The 17,495-nt window shown below is 48.1% G+C and overlaps 1 protein-coding gene and 1 long non-coding RNA gene across 5 annotated transcripts in view; one reads left to right on the forward strand and one right to left on the reverse strand.

Annotated features, from left to right (window-relative positions):
* The window catches only part of LOC149372641 (uncharacterized), a 90,843-nt gene that overhangs the window by 68,598 nt on the left and 4,750 nt on the right, over positions 1-17,495 (forward strand). The gene's annotated exons all lie outside the window — the stretch shown is intronic.
* Positions 1-17,495, reverse strand: part of LOC149372642 (uncharacterized) — a 52,377-nt gene that overhangs the window by 24,540 nt on the left and 10,342 nt on the right. The window contains exons 7-11 of one of the 4 annotated variants that reach the window (XM_089567196.1): positions 13,164-13,296; positions 12,315-12,477; positions 4,110-4,294; positions 2,388-2,411; positions 268-524 (exon numbers count right to left, since the gene is read on the reverse strand). In XM_089567196.1, the coding sequence (XP_089423322.1) occupies positions 358-524; positions 2,388-2,411; positions 4,110-4,294; positions 12,315-12,477; positions 13,164-13,296 (672 nt within the window). In that variant the 3' untranslated portion in view covers positions 268-357. Of the gene's footprint in view, positions 1-267; positions 525-2,387; positions 2,412-4,109; positions 4,295-12,314; positions 12,478-13,163; positions 13,297-17,495 lie in introns of those variants that run through there. The other 3 variants (XM_089567198.1, XM_089567197.1, XM_089567199.1) reach the window with 3 other exon arrangements.

Genomic DNA, 17,495 nt, shown 5'->3' on the forward strand with positions numbered 1-17,495 from the left:
GATGTTGCAGGCTTCAGCCTCGCATTATGGTGCGCCCAAAACCAAGTAGAAGACATACACAAGGAAAGAAAACATGACATAATCCCTGGACACACACCCCGGTACACACGACGGGAAGGCTCTTGCGTGTTCTGTATCTTTCTTGAGTCTTCTATGTTGCTTTATGTCACTAAAATGTCATAACAGATGGTCACTTTACTGCAGGCAATCTTAGGTCACGGGTTTCACACTGCAGTATGTTGAACAACTCAAGCCACGTGACATTCGTCCCTTGGGGATTGGAACTTTTACCTTCCTAAACCAGGCGGCCGCAGCGTACCATGCGTAAGTCCAAAGTTCCCACAGTGCGGGTTCAGTTCACGGGGATTGTTGCCCTTTCTCGGCCCTCTTCGATGCCAGGTAGTCTTGAATCTCGAGCCTCTTGTAGTGCTGTTGCCAGTTGATCGACACGACGGCGAGGTATGCGCAGAAGTTGACCAGAATGGTGATGACAGTCACCCACGAGGCGTCAGACATTCCGAGCGCTTCGGAGAGAAGCAGGAAACGAAAGAAAGGCGATGTTGGTCGCTATACTTCAGAGTGCATACATCTACGCTAGGAACACGAAGGTTGGCTGCCGTTCCTCTGGTTTGTACGATATATGTCAGTTATCGCGGTCGTTTTTGTCTGCTCGATCGGTAGTGAGACGTTGAGTACAGTCGCTTCAGGCACAGGTCAAGGACACCGAAAGTGGCGTACGTATTTAGAGGCCTCTCGTTACCCATACGTTCTAAAATGTAAGGAGTGAGAACCAGGGTCAACGAAAGTCGACGATTGGTAATGAGGTAGCGAGAAGACGCCGTTGACATTGCAGTGCCGTTTCTAAAACGTAGGCTCAAGATTTAAGCATCTGATTGTTTGTTTGTTTATTGGGGTTTAACGTCCCAAAGCGACTAAGGCTATGAGAGACGCCGCAGTGAAGGGCTCCGGAAATTTCGACCACCTGGGGTTCATTAACGTGCACTGACATCGCACAGTACACGGGCCTCTAGAATTTCGCCTTCATAGAAATTCAGCCGCCGCGGCCGGGATCGAACCCGCGTCTTTCGGGACAGCAGCCGAGCGCCGTAACCACTGAGCCACCACGGCGGGGCTTCTGACGACTAATCTAATGTAATCCACGCGAATGCCAAACCCACTGTTACAGTGCGTTCATCGCAACTTGTGCTGAGCTGTTTGACGAATCGCGTCAACAGCCGTGTCTGGCTCGCTCCCCTCCGGCCTAAACAACCACATCCTCGTGTGACTCCTAGTCATTCCAGGAGATGTATCGTTTTAAATGCAAGAGAGTTTAGGCTGTCTAACTGATCGCGAATGAGCAGTTGGTAGCCATTCGTGGTAATACTAAAAGATGACTTTGCAGCGTGCTGCAAGAGGTGGGAGATACGCTGGGCTAATTGCGTGTTCTAAAGGGGAAGTGCTTTAAAAAGGAGTGCGGCGTCACTGCCCCACCTCGCCAACTTCCTATAAAGGCCCGAAATTTTCCGAACAGACCTCGTAAACTGTTATTTTTGTGCAAAGCTGGAAGCACGTCACACTTTCAGCGGTGTATTTGCTTCACTTTCATTGTTGTTGCTGCGTGACTTATTTTCCATGCCTATTTCTACCTAGTATGGTGAGCATATGGTTTGGCTAATGCTGGCAAACATACAAAAGCCGATATCGGAATGTTGGAACCGTTACTTCTAAGAAGGGTAACACTGAGCATGCTGCTAGCGTAGCATTGTTTATGCAACATATACCGATAAAGCGCCATACCTTTTTTTCTTTTTCGAAATCAGAACACCCTCAGGTAGAGTTCCGTGGTCAGGAACGTTTTGAAGAAATGCCTTATTTCCAGTATTTATCGTGTGTGTACCATTCCTATAGCGCTGGCACGCATTTTTAAAAATTAAAACACTATGCACCCGTACGCATGTTACCATGCCATCGATTTGTTGCAGAGGTGGCTTTGACAGTTAACTTACTCCACGCACCTTTCATAACGCCGGCTAAGGAAAAAGGGGCTATTCCTTTATTTCCGCGTGAAGAGAACAGAAGCACTGGTAGCGCCTGTACGCTCGTAAAACTAATTGCCATCTTTCTTTCCAGCTATATTTTCTTACTACGCAGACAATGTACACAAAGCGCAGGTATCTTTATTTGTTCTTTTTGTTTTCCTCGCTATTATTCGCCTCTGTGGGCGCCCAGCTGCGAGCTTGCGAAGGTAAAAACGTGATGGCGTCACGGAGGTGCTCCTAATAATAGGCGGCAATTAGTCTGCTCGTTGCAATTTTTGCGCATTTCTAGAGCACGCCACCCCGCTTGGACGTCCTACAAGCAATAGGAAAAACGCAACAATGACTGACCTCGTCGTTCCCTGGCCGCCTTCACTGCAAAAGAGAAAACAATAACAGCGATAAAAAGACGTCCAAGCCTCAGTATGCGGAAGCAAGGCGCTGAATAAGTGAGGCTTGTAGGCGGTAGGTTGCGAAAGGCAGGAAACAATAGGACTGCAGATTGCTGACATCGTGGTGCGGAGTGGATAAAAGCAGATAGGCTCCTATGCGGGGCGTACCGACTGTGCATCCTTGCTCGGCCTGTTCCTTGCAGCTGCGAAATGAACGCGGAATCGGCGCACATGTGGTGCGCCAGATTCAGAACCTATGTTCCACTGCATACCTCGTACCTGTTGCGCACCCTCTGGGCAGTAAACCGTTAGCATGAGGATGTTTGCAGCGTCTTTTAGTGCCTTCTAAAGCGTTTGTGGGCGGATGGTTTAGTGCTGGCAAAATGCCAACGCCAGCGCAATTTGAAGTTCTCCTTCTTTAAGACTTTCTCGGCCCTTTACATCTGGCGTGCTCACTCTGCCTTTACAAAAACCACTCCGGAGAAATAAGAAACAATTGCAGACCACAGGACGAACGCCCTTTCTGTTGAGTTGGCATAGGCGCCAATACACTGTCTTGTGCCTCAGTTATTTTGCGGCAGTTGTCTTCTCGAAACCACAAACGCTAATTATAGCCTATGCGGGCGGTCGTTAGCGAGTTTTGGTGTCGAGACGCACAGTATGGTCTGTTTCTCTCTAAGTATGTTAAATGTGTATCTCTGTATTCAGTATAATCCTGTTTTGTTGTTGTAGGCTGTAACAATAACAAAAAAGACGTCTTGCCCCTTTGAGGGCTGTGCCAGTAACTGTGCGCCCCTTGTGAAGAATGGTAGCGATCTCGTCGTGAGTGAAGCATGGGAGGTAAGGTACTGACCGCCCCTGTAGTGCGGGCGTCCGGAAAGCCTGGCCGCCCAACTTCTTTTTTTTTTCTATTTGTTGAATTTTCCGCTTACCGTGCAAAAAGTGCAAACCAAGGAAGTGCAGGCAAAATGCGTTACAAAACACCTACCTGCTTTCCTTAAAAAAAAAAAAAAATTACAAGCGCCTGGCAAACAAACACTGACTAGAGTGGTTTAGTTTGGTTTATGGGGTTTAACGTCCCAAAGCCACTCAGGCTATGAGATACGCCGCAGTGAAGTCCTCCGAAAATTTCGACCACCTGGGTTTCTTTAACGTGCACTGACATCGCACAGTGCACGGGCCTCCAGAATTTCGCCTCCATCGAAATTCGACCGCCGCGGCCGGAATCGAACTCACGTCTTTCGGGTCAGCAGCCGAACACTATAACCATTCGAGCCACCGCGGCGGCACAGACTAGTATGGCAAACAACACTGAATACAAATTATAATCATAAATTCAAAGCATTTTCGTACACGATGGCGCAGTGCGATCACAGCAACATACGACGCAGTAGGCAGTGAAAGTTATATCAGCGATTGTTTAGTTTTTAGCCCTAAATATAGCATTCTTAGTCTTTGTAACGTTTAATTCCAAGAGATTAGATTTTAGCTCGATAGACAGTTCTGGCAGCCAGAGGTTGACATCAGGTAGCGAATGTCCACTACACTGCGTGGACCCATTTCTGTAGCACTTCCAACGGTCATACAGGGGCTGTTACTTTCCAAGTAAGAGCCCCACAGAATGTGCGCAGCGTCACTATGCTAATGGGCGGCGGTGTACAGAGCCCCAGTGCGCGTGTACCTTGCAATTCGAGGTGACCCATCTTGACTCCCTGCACAGTGCACTCGTAGACGCCCGCGTCGCGCTCCTTGAGCGGCTTGAAGAGCACCTCCCGGCTAGCGCCCTGCAGGGACACCCGGCTCCACGTGGGTCGGAGCTTGGAGCCGTTGTAGAACCACGTCACCGACACGCCGGGACCGGCCACCCTGCCGCACATATGCGTGGACAGCAGCCCGGAACCGTCTCAATCAATTCGCCGGCTCACGGTCTATTCATCAATATTTTACTCGATAAGTGCTATATTTGCGTTTGAATGGCTTATCAAACTATACTGAGACCACAACACTCTTGAAGGAGGGCGGGAAGGTGTGTGTAGCCTTCTAGAACTAGAAAGGGACAGAGGTGGAACTGATTAGTGTAGCAGTTCAGGCTCTTTGGATACTGTTCATGACGGAAATCCTCAGCAAGGAAAACGACAGAGAAGAGGAGAAAAGGTGGCCCTTGTGGTGTGTTTTTTCCTTGTATTTGTCCTTGCTATGCGTTGAATGACACTAGAAGCATAGATCAACCCAGTTTTTACTAGATTGTCGTATATTTGAACCTTCACATATATGGACAAGTGTTCCGGCAGGAGCGCCTTTCTTCACCTACCCGACGAATATGGGCGTTATTGTTTGTTTGAAATACCGGGCACATGTATATCAACCACGCCTATATGATCCAGAAGGTTTATACTTATATGCATGGTTCGACTAGGAAAGACATGTTTCTTCTTGATTCCGTTTGCTTTTATCCCAGCCGTCGGTACTTTAAACACTATGTCGACCATTTGTCGAATTCGCCCGACTGCTTAGGTTCAGCTATGACGGGGAACATGACCGTCGCCAAACTGACCTAGGAAAGGCAACTTTGTTGCGCGCAAGAGGAGGCACGTTACAATCCCCTTCAAACGCCCTGCGGGATTAAAAAAAAAATCACTGGCAGTCGTTTTTTTTTCTATCATTATTTACTCTTTTAAATGTGTACGCGTTAAATGACTGGTTTTACGGGTGAACGTCTACATAATTTCTGAAGTTTGCAGCATTTTTAACCGTCGGACTGGTTCTATGGTAGTCGAGCAGCACTCGACAGCTTATGTGCCGCGCGTGCACATGCGCATTCGGTTACGCGCATAGACGCGTTAGCAGTTGCAAGCTTACTTGCGCCTTCTGGAAGTTTTTTTGCGACTCGCCATTCTCATTTCGCCGCATTTTACAAACCGCGAGGCGACGTACTTGCTATCATAGGAAGGCACCCTAGAAGGCCACAAGAAATCATGTCTGACCAACGTGCCCATCAGTTATTGTGCTCCTATAGCTCAGATAGAAGCTATAATGGAACTGTTCCACAAATCGCTACTACTCACATAGGAGCTACCGCTGATGTCAGGAAATCGGGGGGTCGAATGCCCCAGTAAGGTACGCCCTCCGGGGCGCCCTTCGTATATACACCACTGGTGTGGCTTTGGGAGTTAAACATGACTCCACGCATTCAGCTTTTCGTCGCAGTGCCTTTTAGCGCCGCCAAGCGGTCGACACGTGGGTGCGGAGCGATGCACGCCTCATGAACGCGGGCATCAATCATCGCCAGCTGTGCCTACGCCCGTCAGAGCGCGTTTCTCGCGAAGACAGATCTGCGGACGCAAGGAAGACTCGCGCGCATGTCGCCGTGCCTTGCATGCATGCGGTGGTTGGCCGAGGTCTCTCGATGCTCCTGCTGTGCGTGCCTTTTAAGTTTGCTTCGTTGAACCTTCACGCCTTTGCACTGCGGAGCGCCGGGGGCGTCGAGAAGTTAAAGCTACAGCGAAAAGGCAGAGTGAAAATTGAATTAAACTCCAACGCACGCACGCCGGCGCGCCAATGGGGTTAGAGAAAAGCAAGAAGGTAAGGGGAGCGATGAGGAGATCTTATCTAAACAAGGAACAGGGAAGAGATAAGGACATTGGGGGGACACGATGAAGCTGGCGAAGGATTGGATGAGGCTGATCCTTGTTGATGGCAATGTTGATGAAATGCGTACACTCGAGTGAACGTTTTACAAAACGGCGAGTATTGTTTCTAACGCATTACCCGTGTTAAATTTGAAGCTGGGTTAAGTACTGTTGCAGCTACGTGCTGGAGGTGACCCCGCTCTTGACTGGCTGTAAAGAGCGAAGAATATTAACAACTAGTCTTCGCGTGCGCACTTGACTAACAAATAGGCGACTGCTCGTTTGCCAATGCGGATTGAAGGTGCCTATCGTATCGGTGGCAATAGTCGTTAGAAGAGCAGACTAAGTTGAGTGAAGCAAGCGATGAATTGGTTACCGCTTCAAACGTGCTCAAAAGTGCAACGAAATACAAAGATTAATAGCAGGACAGCGCACACTGCACTTTTGCGACTTTTCGTGTGAGGTCTGCCTTCATTGAGCACACAAGGTTGAAGTGACTTTTTTTCTTTTTTCTTTTCTGTAACCTGTAAGTTTGCTGTACTGTCAGAGGTCCTACAACCTGAAACCAGTGCTCGGAGATCATTATTCGTTCCATGAATTGTTTCCGAAGTTTCTTTTTGTTTTTACTGTAGTTAATTGTTTAACTCCTCTCAAAAACACACGTCCAAATATTAAGGAACAGCAGTTGCCATTCATATTCTATGGTATGATCTGCCTGTGTTCAAGCTATACCTACAGAACCCGTGTTTCGTTGTTCGATGCTCGATTCTGTGTATACGTTCATTAGTAAGGAAAGTACGAAAGCAGCAGCGCATACAGAAGGATTGGATGAGTAAGCCTTACAAAGCTACATCACTCATTTTCACCGACGACGTAGGACGACCGCTGACCGTTAATAAACCTGAACCATCCTTAAATTTGAGCGTTATTTCTGTCTATTGCGGTCGCTTCCACGTTTCATTTGTCTACAGTAGCACATTTGCCATGCAGCACTGAATTGTACTCATATGGAAGGAAACAAATAAAAAAAAATCAAGGACTTATGGGCTCGTTCGTGTTGATTAATTTCGTTCGTTCGCGCTGGATGGGTGAAGCCTCAATATCTCAACGTACAGACGAGGGCGAATGGCCGCTCTGCTGTCGGACAGCGCGCCTTTTTGTAGCTGCAGGCTCCGGCGGGAGAAGAAAATAATAAGTTCGAACGAAATCGCAGCGCAGTCTGCGCGCTGACGTCACGGCGACACGCAGGGTGTCGCTCTCTTTCAGGCGGCGTTCCAAAAGAGTCGTTCACCGGCGCCTGCCATTCTCATCGGCGCAAGGCACGCCGAGAACAAACGAGAGAAAGACGGACGAGCGAAGGCCGAGAGAAAGCCGCACGTAATGCTGTGGATGCGGGCATGATTGCTGTGTCGCCATTTACCTTTTAGCAATGCGCTAATTGGACAATTCTTTTTTTTTCTTTTGGTACGTGTCTTCGAAAAATAGTAATGAATACAAAGATAATGTTAAAAATTGGAAGGGACACTTAAGTTCCGCCTTAAGGATATGAGGCGATAGCGTAATGGGCTAAAATTTCCATATATGCAGAAGGTCATTCTCTACTTCCTCGTAGTCCTCGTAGTCCTCCTGGCGCAGTGATGCAGCGGTTAAGCGATGCGCCACTCCCCTTCTATGGCATGCAGGTGCTCCCAGCGGTGGGCCTTGTGCGGCCCAGGTTGCCGCACAAGGCCGACCAATCATTAATTTAACTGCCAACAGCTGCCATGGTGTGCAGGTTGTGATGACGCAGCAAGGTCACGTGACATATAGGTGGCCCACCTGCCTCCTAGGCTGCCCTCTGGGCACCACCTGCCAGAGCCATGCTCGTGATTTTTCGCTCACAATGCCGATGCCGCCAACGCCGACACCGGATCTCCTGGTCAACGGGGCCTTTAACGCTAACGCATTAATAAACCTGCTGTGGGGACAACTGAAACCTTATTTAATGAATTTACGGATGGTGAGAAGTTTGGTCTGTCAGATCGGTCTTTGGAGGTAGAAATAAGAAAAACTGCCTCGACTGCTCACACCTCCGTTTGAGAAACTATGAGAGGCTGCTGTGCGCGACACGTGCACATATTGATAGCAGCCTTGATTCAGTCTTGTGCATGCTGCACTTATTTATAGCATTTGCTCGCATAAAGAACGCGCTCGCATGATGGACGCACCCTGGCTGTTAAAAAGTGCAGTTATTTTTGCCTGCGTGTAATGCACGCACCTCTTCTTTTGGCGCGCAGTCTTCTGCTGATGATAGTGAATGCTAACTGGCGCCCCCCCCCCCCTTTTTTTTTTCACCGCCGAAGCAACGGCAATAATAGAAAGCGCCTACTGTCGAATGACAGAACTAGAACAGATACCACCCTAGAGGATGGACAGCCAATAATAATGAAAAAAAAATACACAGGACAATAGCCATGGTGTAACGCCAGACTCAGCGACAGCTGTGGAGGTAGTTTCATTTTGCGATATATCGAACTGAATGGTTTGACAGCGGCATTTATATATGCATAGCTATAGAGCGCTCTTTTTAGTATTCTACACATACTCGTTCTTCGACTCGCACTCCTCTCTAGTTCGTCTTTCTAGGCGCGCGTCACCACCTCATCTGTTCCATGTCTAGATTGCTTTGTTTTTTGAACACGAGTGAAATCATGCAGCTTTTCGACAGAGTGTTTCCACATGCTGGGAGGGATGTTCGAGAAGATAGCGCACTTGACACGAACCCATTAAATATAGAACGCAAACGTATGATACGTTTTTGTACGTGCAGAACTTGTGGAATTCATTTAATATGGCTTGTAGACTGAAGGATTTCTGCTTGGCTTCACCGGTTTTTTGCGTCGGGAAGCGTGTAAAAGTGCAGCAAAGGCAGCTCATACCCGGCATTGATCTAAGTTTTGACGTTGATATACAGCGTACAGAGTACATGAATTTTGGCATTTTTATTTACACCCAGGCGAGTATCTTATTTATAGTGAATTTTCTCTTTCTCTGGAGAAGTGTCCCGGATTTGATTCTTTCTTTTTAAAATTTGGTACAATTTGCGCACTTCAGCGCACCTCGCGGTCGCACAATTATTGTCAAAGATGCGCTTTTTAGCGAGCTATAGTTTATGTAAAAGTGAGTTTCTACGTACACGATACGCGTTTGCTACGGTGTCAGAGTTACAGACAATGGTATCAGGGGTACGTAAGTGGCATGAATCAAAATCCTGCAACATAAGCTTTCAGCAAGTTTCGTTTAGCCAACTTTAATAGCTGCACAGCAAGAAGGGCGTGAAATAAGGCAAAATAGCGCCATTCGCGAAGTTTAAAAGTTCCTGCTTAAATGTTGGAAGGCATATTATGTAAATATAATCAGTGCGCCGCATTCTTCTGCGAGCGCTATTCGTTTAAAAGAAATTTTAAAAAAAGCTGCCACGGAAATAAAGCAGCGTTTCAACAACGAATGTTTGTTGATAGTTTCATGGGGTTTAACGTTGAAAAACGACTCAGGCTCTGATTAATGCCACCGTGGAGAGCTCGGATAATTTCGACCACCTGGAGTTCTTTAGCGTGCACTGACATCGCAGAGCACACGGGCCTCTAGAATTTCGCCACCATCGAAATGCGACCGCTGCGGCAGGGATTGAACCCGCGTCTTTGAGCTCAGTAGCCGAGCACCGTAACCACTGAGCCACCGCGTGGCTAAAACCAACGAATGCTTTTCGTCCCCATGTAAGAGCGTGCTGTCTTGCAATACGCCCCATATTCCATGTGCGCGAACTGCTGGGCTTCTGCGTAATTGATACAGTGGCCCACGAGAAAAGCATTTAGCCAGAGTGCTGAATGCAATATTGTTTCGGGGGGTTCGTAGGTGCTCAGAAACGACGATGAAAACAGGTGCGCTGAGGACAACTCCATTCAGTTATTGTTCTCAGTGAAAATTGATTCATTGGCTCCTTCTGCCTATGTTCACGTCAGTCCGGCAGCAAGAGACGCATTTTTTGCCGAGACATAGGATTAAATATCTTCGCGCCACTCGATTCAAACTTGTGACGTCTTTACCGAAAAGGATGATTTGTCGCTGCGCTGTTTTGAAGCGAATGGCGCTGTAGCGTAGCCTCTGAGATCCGTGAAAAACGATCGGCCTCGACGCACGCAGTTAACCTGCAAAATTGGCCGGTGATGGCGACACCTGTATTTTGCTTTGTAGCTTTTTCTAGCCTGTAGAAGCTCCATTTTTAGTGAGATGGTCTCTGTTTCTTTAGAATACCGTAGTCCATCCATACAGTGCAACTTCAATTTGTTCTCAGTGTCCTTTAAAGGGGCCCTACATTGCCAATAACAGGACGGGGCCAATTCGGGAGACATGGGAGAGGCCTTTTTTGCCCTGCAGTGGGCATAGTCAGGCTGATGTTGATGATGATGATACTGTACCAAAGCTGCAAAATTCAAGTTTTCATCAAGTTTTGCCTCCATTTCCTGTGACCGCTATTTCAGCTTAGCCGCTTATCTCAGTTCCGTCTCTCGCTTCTTATCTATACGTACAAATTGCACATTACACATGCAATGGATGTGCAAGGTAATATTCTCGTGAGTACTGAATGCTGGAAAAAGTCCATGATTTATCAGTGCACACACTCCCTTGTGGCCGATTAGGGACAACACGTGCCTGATAAAGAGATTCGCGATAAGACGGTTTAGTTGCCCTTTGCTGACGACGCGGCCTTCGGTGGAGGCAGGGGCAGTACAAAACAGGGAACGTGCAGGCATGAGTTAGATTAGCAGTCAACTCTTGGATTGGCGTCGGAGATACTTATACTGCCACAAGTCTACTCAGTGCTGTTTAATCAATGTGTTTTCAGTACTTAAAGCATTCCTCTTTGGCACTCAGTACAGTGTGTGTGTAGTAAAGATAAGTTTGTAAAAATTATTTCGTTTTGAAGAAGTTTTTTTTAGGTGGACACCGTTGCTTTTGGAGACTCCGATTGGGGCGGCAGCAAACTGCGCAATTTCAATTACGTTTGCTGCAACCAAGGGGAAAAAAATAGGAGCTATGGGCAATAATTATTTATTATACGTCATTTTAAAGTGGTCACCCAAGGTATGGCCGCATCACGAGCTCTGCATTCATCTTTCTGGTCAAAGAAATTCACTTTTACAAAGGCACTCAGATAACATATACCATAAAGATATTTTCACTGTGAGACTAAACGATAAAATCATTTAACAAAGGTACCTCCTCTGCCAAAAGTAACCGTTCAACGGGGTTTTCTTCTTAGCCATGTAGTGCGGAACTTATGACACTTCTCGAGCTCTGAATATGTGTAAGTTACGGAGAACCCTTGTTCTCACCTTTAGATACCTTTTTGATTTTTAGCGCTGCCATAAATGCTTCACTATATGACTGAGAAGAAAACCCCGTTGCTTGCTTACTTTTGGCAAAGACTCCGAGTGTGTGCGCTTACGGCGTGCTTTGTGTGATGCTGCGGTTGCAGTAAATAAACGAGTCAACACCGAACGTTCCTTGACTGTCTACATATGCTGTGCTTGTTGTCTATGGCCTTTACGAACTACGCGTGACGTTAACGCTCATCTATAAGCATACATGAATGCCGCTGCAAAGGGGCAAACTGAACCGCAGATGGGTTCATACTTCGCACCTTACCTCTAAAGTGCGGTACCGAGATAGGTCTAGCCGAAACTCCTCCTATCGATCTGCGCTTTATTAGTTTCAGCGAAGCCGGACAACCGTATACGGTAACTCTTTGCCGCTGCCGAATCACTGACCCGAGCGCCAGTTGGCGGCGCTTGCGTGCGGGTGCGCATGCGCAGTAGGCACTCGGCTAAAGCGTTATAGATCTCCGCCATGCTAGAATTTTTAGATGTCAGAGTGAACTTTGCTGAGCTGATAAGCCGGAGCAGGAATGGAACATATGTTTGCGTGTTCGTATGGCCTTCAACTGCCCCTGGTGACGTCATATGTCTTATGGTGTTACTAGAGGTCACTGTGACACTGACGTCATTCGCGTATTGAGGAACGGTCGACAGATGGTGGCCGCGTTTATGTGAATAAAAATTACAGGGACATTCTAGTTGCAGTGACTTAATGTGAATGTAATGCGCTGCAGCGGTAGTGCGTACGCTCGTCGTTCCTGTGGGCTAAATGAAGCCCTATCTAAAATTGCGTGAACGGAGGAAAAGGCACAAGGACAGGCACGCCCACACATCGCCTACCCTGGACATATAAGCTTGATATTGGTACCGGGATGCTCGACTCTCCTGAACTCCGCGTCCTCCAGATCGGCGATCTCCTCGTCTTCGGCCTTCTGGATGCTCATCTCGCCGAAGAAGGACTTGTTGGCCGCCGACATCGTGTGCTTGGCCTGGAATTCTTCGTCTGGCAACGTGTGCGAACGGAAAACGAAATGAATTAAAGTCTCCTGGTAATGTCAAGGAGACAGGAAATTAAGTACTGCCAAGTATACACGATCGACGGCACTCATATCTGCCATATATAAGCCTACTTAAAGTTATCGAGCTTTGAATCAAAGCCTTTCAGGTTCGCAGTTAGTCTTCTTAGGAATTATTGGTAATGAATGCTTTATGCGCACCCAGCTGCTGCACATGCATTTTGTTCGAGCTTCTCGCTACCCTTTCAGTCTTTTCGTCTTTTTACTTCTTTCCCCCTTGTGCGGGGTCACCAGGCGGATATAAGCCAGGTTAATTTTCCCTGCTCAACTTTTTCTGTTTTCTATCTAGTTCATTGGGGCTGCATGAGTTGATGAATGAATGAATGAATGAATGAATGAATGAATGAATGAATGAATGAATGAATGAATGAATGAATGAATGAGATTTATAACGTCTTCGCCCATGTTTTTTCTTTGTATATACTGTGTCGTTTTGGTGAATAAGTTCTATTCTAAAAGGTTAAGCCAAAGACGAGATGCCTTCGCATAGCACTAGCGTCGTTAGTGAATCATGGGACGTATCCGTGATTCACCCTCTTCATGTAAGCTTTTTCTTAAATAGTAACACGTCCACACAAGTGGCAGCTAAACGGTCGGGAAAGACCGAACTGACCGCAGGGCTCTTGGCAGTACTCGGTCTGTACGAAGTCTGGAAACGTGTACAGTTCCTGAGCCACCGCGTATCGACGGAGCAGCGCGGACCGGCAGCTTGGCCCCATCATCGGCACCGTGATGTTCAGGGGTACCTGCCGGTTGGGGAGAGTGGGAGATAGCTCCGGGTGAGATTGAGCACATGCTTTAATATACAGCGCTAGCGCTCTTGGCTCATTAGTGCTCAGAAAGTTAAAAAATTCCTGTCGGCTCCGAAAAATTCACTGGCGACACGCAATTACATTACGTGTCGGCAATAGCATCAGAAGCGGTTGATGCCTTTGCGGGAAGTGATGTAAATTCCTGTCTGGTGACGTCACCTTCCTCCAGCAAATGAAAACTACCGCGCCTGCCAATGACAGTTGTCAGGTGACGTCAATTATGTCCAGCCAATGGGCGAATTTTATCACCGACGACACATTTTTCCCGGTGAGGATTTTAAAGCTGCCACATTAATTTTTTTATTGTTTGTGAGTCGAAGAAGGGACATCGATAGCGATCATCATCATCACGAGCCTGACTACTACGCCCACTGCAGGACAAAGGACGCTCCCGTATCTCTCCAATTGAACTAGTCCCGTAACCTGTGCCAGCTGCGGCCGCCCTATCCCCGCAAACTTCTTAATGTAATCCGCCCACCTAACCTTCTGCCGCCCTTTGCTACGCTTGCCTTCTCTTGGAATCCATTCCGTTACCCTTAAAGACCATCAGTTATCTTACCTTCGCAATTGCCTGCCCAAGCCCATTTCTTCTCGATTTCGACTAGGATGTCATTAACCAGCGTGTGTTACCTGGACCCCGACCCACTCTGTCTTCTTCCTTTGTCTTAACGTTACACCTATCATTTTCCTTCCCATAGCGGCGAGCTATGGAAGACAATTACGTCCCTTTTCCCTAGAAGGAAAAGTGAAGTCCCTCTTCCCTAGAAGGTAGAGCGTCATTCAATCATTTCTAGGACCACAAACCGCAGGCATACGTCAGGTGACCCTAGGTGGTACAGCCTTTGTTAAAGATGTGTAGCACAAGGGGATTGAGTCTTAGCCATGTATACAGTGGGGCTTTTGCAGCATCCGTAGTAGTCCTAAATTTCCGAAGACTGAGAACTACAGTTCCTCTCACGTTCAAGAGGTTTGATACACTGTCGATGCATAACGAGCCGCACAGCATAGCCCAGAAGCAAAGCCTTCGGGCTCTTTACTTTTGACAAACGCTGGACATATGCTTTTTTTTCCCCAGCATGCAGGGAAGGCTACAAACTATGTCGTTTGATAAAGCTACGCTTCACGCCACTGAGCCCGAGTACTTTTTGGCGCAGGGCAAATTTTTTGGCCAGAACATAAACTTATACCACATGGTATGGGCTTGTTAGAAAAATAGCAGTATTGATATAATAAAACAGCCAACGTGGGAGGGCTCCGAGGCGGCCCTGTCCAGCTCGGACCTCGAGGAACAACGAGCCCTCGTCGACAGAGCACAGACAGCGGCTTTTACCATCGGTGTCCTGGACTAGGGACCCCATCAGTCTTCCCGTAACCCAAGCCTTTTTGGTTTTCAATAAACGTTTTAATCATCATCATCCGGCACGGGAACACAAGTGCTCCAGTCTCACTGGCCAGAAGGTGATCACGTTATCTGAAAGCGGGAACTTCAGTTTTGTTGCGGAACACTTCGCTAGGTGTGAGCGATTTCGCGGAGCCCGGAGAGCAACAACTGCGCATGCACGAGGAGCGAGTGTGAGACAGTTACTGCGTAATTTCCTTTCCTCAAATGCAATTTTCATTTTCTCCATTACGGCCCCTCTTTCTTTTTCTTCTTTCACTCTGACTTCCTCCCTTCCTCTACAAACGGATGACTGGTGTCCACCGAGGTATGTGAGACAAGTTACTGCGTAATTTCCTTTCCTCAAATACAATTTTCATTTTCTCCATTACGACCCCTCTTTCTTTTTCTTCTTTCACTCCGACTTCCTCCCTTCCTCTACAAACGGATAACTGGTGTCCACCGAGGTATGTGAGACAAGTTACTGCGTAATTTCCTTTCCTCAAATACAATTTTCATTTTCTTCATTACGCTCCTCTTTCTCTTTCTTCTTTCACTCCCACTTCCTCCCTCCTTCTACAAAAGAGTGACGGGCGTCCACCGAGATACAGTTACTTTGTTACGGAAGCAACACTACGCTAGGTGTGAGTGATTTCGCGGAGCCCCGGAGAGCCTCAACGGCGCATGCGCGAGTAGCGAGTGTGAGGCAAGTTACTGCGTATTTTCCTTTCCTCAAATACAATTTTCATTTTCTCCATTACGCCCCTCTTTCTCTTTCACTTCCTCCCTTCCTTTACAAACGGATGACGGGTGTCCACCGAGATATGTGAGACAGTTACTGCGTAATTTCCTTTCCTCAATTTTCATTTTCTTCAAAACGGGCCCTCTTTCTTTTTCTTCTTTCACTCTCACTTCCTCCCTTCCTCTACAAACGGATGACAGGTGTCCACCGAGATGTGTGAGACAGTTACTGCGTAATTTCCTTTCCTCAAATACAATTTTATTTTCTTCATTACGGCCCCTCTTTCTCTTTCTTCGTCCACTTCGACTTCCTCCCTTCCTGTACGGAGCGGTTCAGGTGGCCACCGAGATGACAGAGAATTACTGCGCCATTTCCTTTCCTCACAAAGCGTTGCGTTGAAAGGGCAAGGCATCGTGCCGAACGGGTGGTGGCGTTCCGTGGACTCCCTGGCAGCGCTACAACACGCTGTCGCATTCCACTCCTAAAGGCGAAGCTCAAGCGCCATTAATTAGCGGTTAATTAGCATTTAGTCATTAATCGGTAATTAGCCGTCAATTAATAATTTGTCATTACTTAGTAATGAGTCATTATGTGGGACGTCATCCAGTGGTGACGTCACCAGTGCCACAGAGACAGTCAAAGTGCCCTTGAGATGCCGCCGCCGCTGCGATTGCCGCGCCGTTGGTCGTCGCCAGGCGCGCGCGGAAGCGTTGGCGCGATACTATGGTAACCAAGAACATGTGTATTACGTGGACGTTGCCGGCCCACACCACGGGGTGTGGTACACAGCCGCAGTCGTACACAACACAAACACAGTTAACGGGCTCACTTTCAAAGCCTACAGCGCAACACACGCGCAGGAGATTGCCATTGCGCTGGCTCTCACTACTCCCAAGTCGAAACACATCATCACCGACTCGCGAGGGGCCTGTCGGAACTATGAGTTGGGCTGGGCTCCCCCGCTTGCCTGGCGCATATTGGAATATAGCTGCCGATGCGAAGATCCAACTCCACGCAACCTGATTTGGGCCCCCGGTCACCAGGGCCTCCAGGGAAACGAACAGGCCGATCAGGCCGCCCGCGCACTCTCTCCCCGGGCTACCTCCCTGTCCTTGGACGCCTACTCCCAATCAGACAATCTGGCCCTTACATTCAAACACATCACCGATTACTACAAGGAGGAGCACCGGCGCTACCCGGCCCCTTGTAAGGGACTGGATCGCGCTGACGAGCGCCTCCTCATCAAAATTCTTACTAACACTTTACTGTGCCCGGCGGTAGAGTAAAGTACGTGCATCCTTTGATGGCACGTGCCAGTTCTGTGGGGAGGTGGCTGACACCTTCCACATGGTTTGGGCGTGTCAATCAAACCCATCTATCCCCCCCAACCCCAACCCCACCAGAGAGGACTGGGAGGCGGCCCTGCTCGGCTGTCAGGACCTAACGACCCAAAAGGCCTTAGTTCACCGGACGCGGGCGGCGTTGCTTGCCAATGGGGCCCCGGAATAGGAGCTCCACCTAGTATTGTTAGGGGAAAGGGCCAATAGGGCCTACCCCAATCACCTCTCTGTAAATATTTATTGCACTATAAATGTTTTTCACCACCACCACCACCGCCGTTGCTTCCGCAATTCTACTCGGGATGGTCGTTGGTCAAACCGTCCGTGCTCGCGGTGTCCGTCCGTGCGCTGGAATCGTGCCAACTGTGGCCTCTCCTCCGCGCAGCGGCGCAACCTCCTCCATAATTTCCTTTCCTCAAATTCATTTTTCCTCAAATTCAATTTTATTCACAACGGGCCCTCTTTCTGTTCCTTCTTTCACTCCCACTTCCTCCCTTACTCTGCAAACGGATGAAGGGTGTCCACCGAGAGATGCCAGACAGTTATGGCGTAATTTCCTTTCCTCAAATAGAATTTTGATTTTATTCACTACGGACCCCCTTTGTCTTTCTTCTTTCACTCCCACTGCCTCCCTTTCTGTACGGTGTGGTTCGGGTGTCCACCGCGACGGTTG

The sequence above is a fragment of the Amblyomma mixtum genome, chromosome 1 (assembly GCF_055824585.1).
Source record: "Amblyomma mixtum isolate Tamu chromosome 1, ASM5582458v1, whole genome shotgun sequence".
Classification (NCBI taxonomy): Eukaryota; Metazoa; Arthropoda; class Arachnida; order Ixodida; family Ixodidae; genus Amblyomma; species Amblyomma mixtum.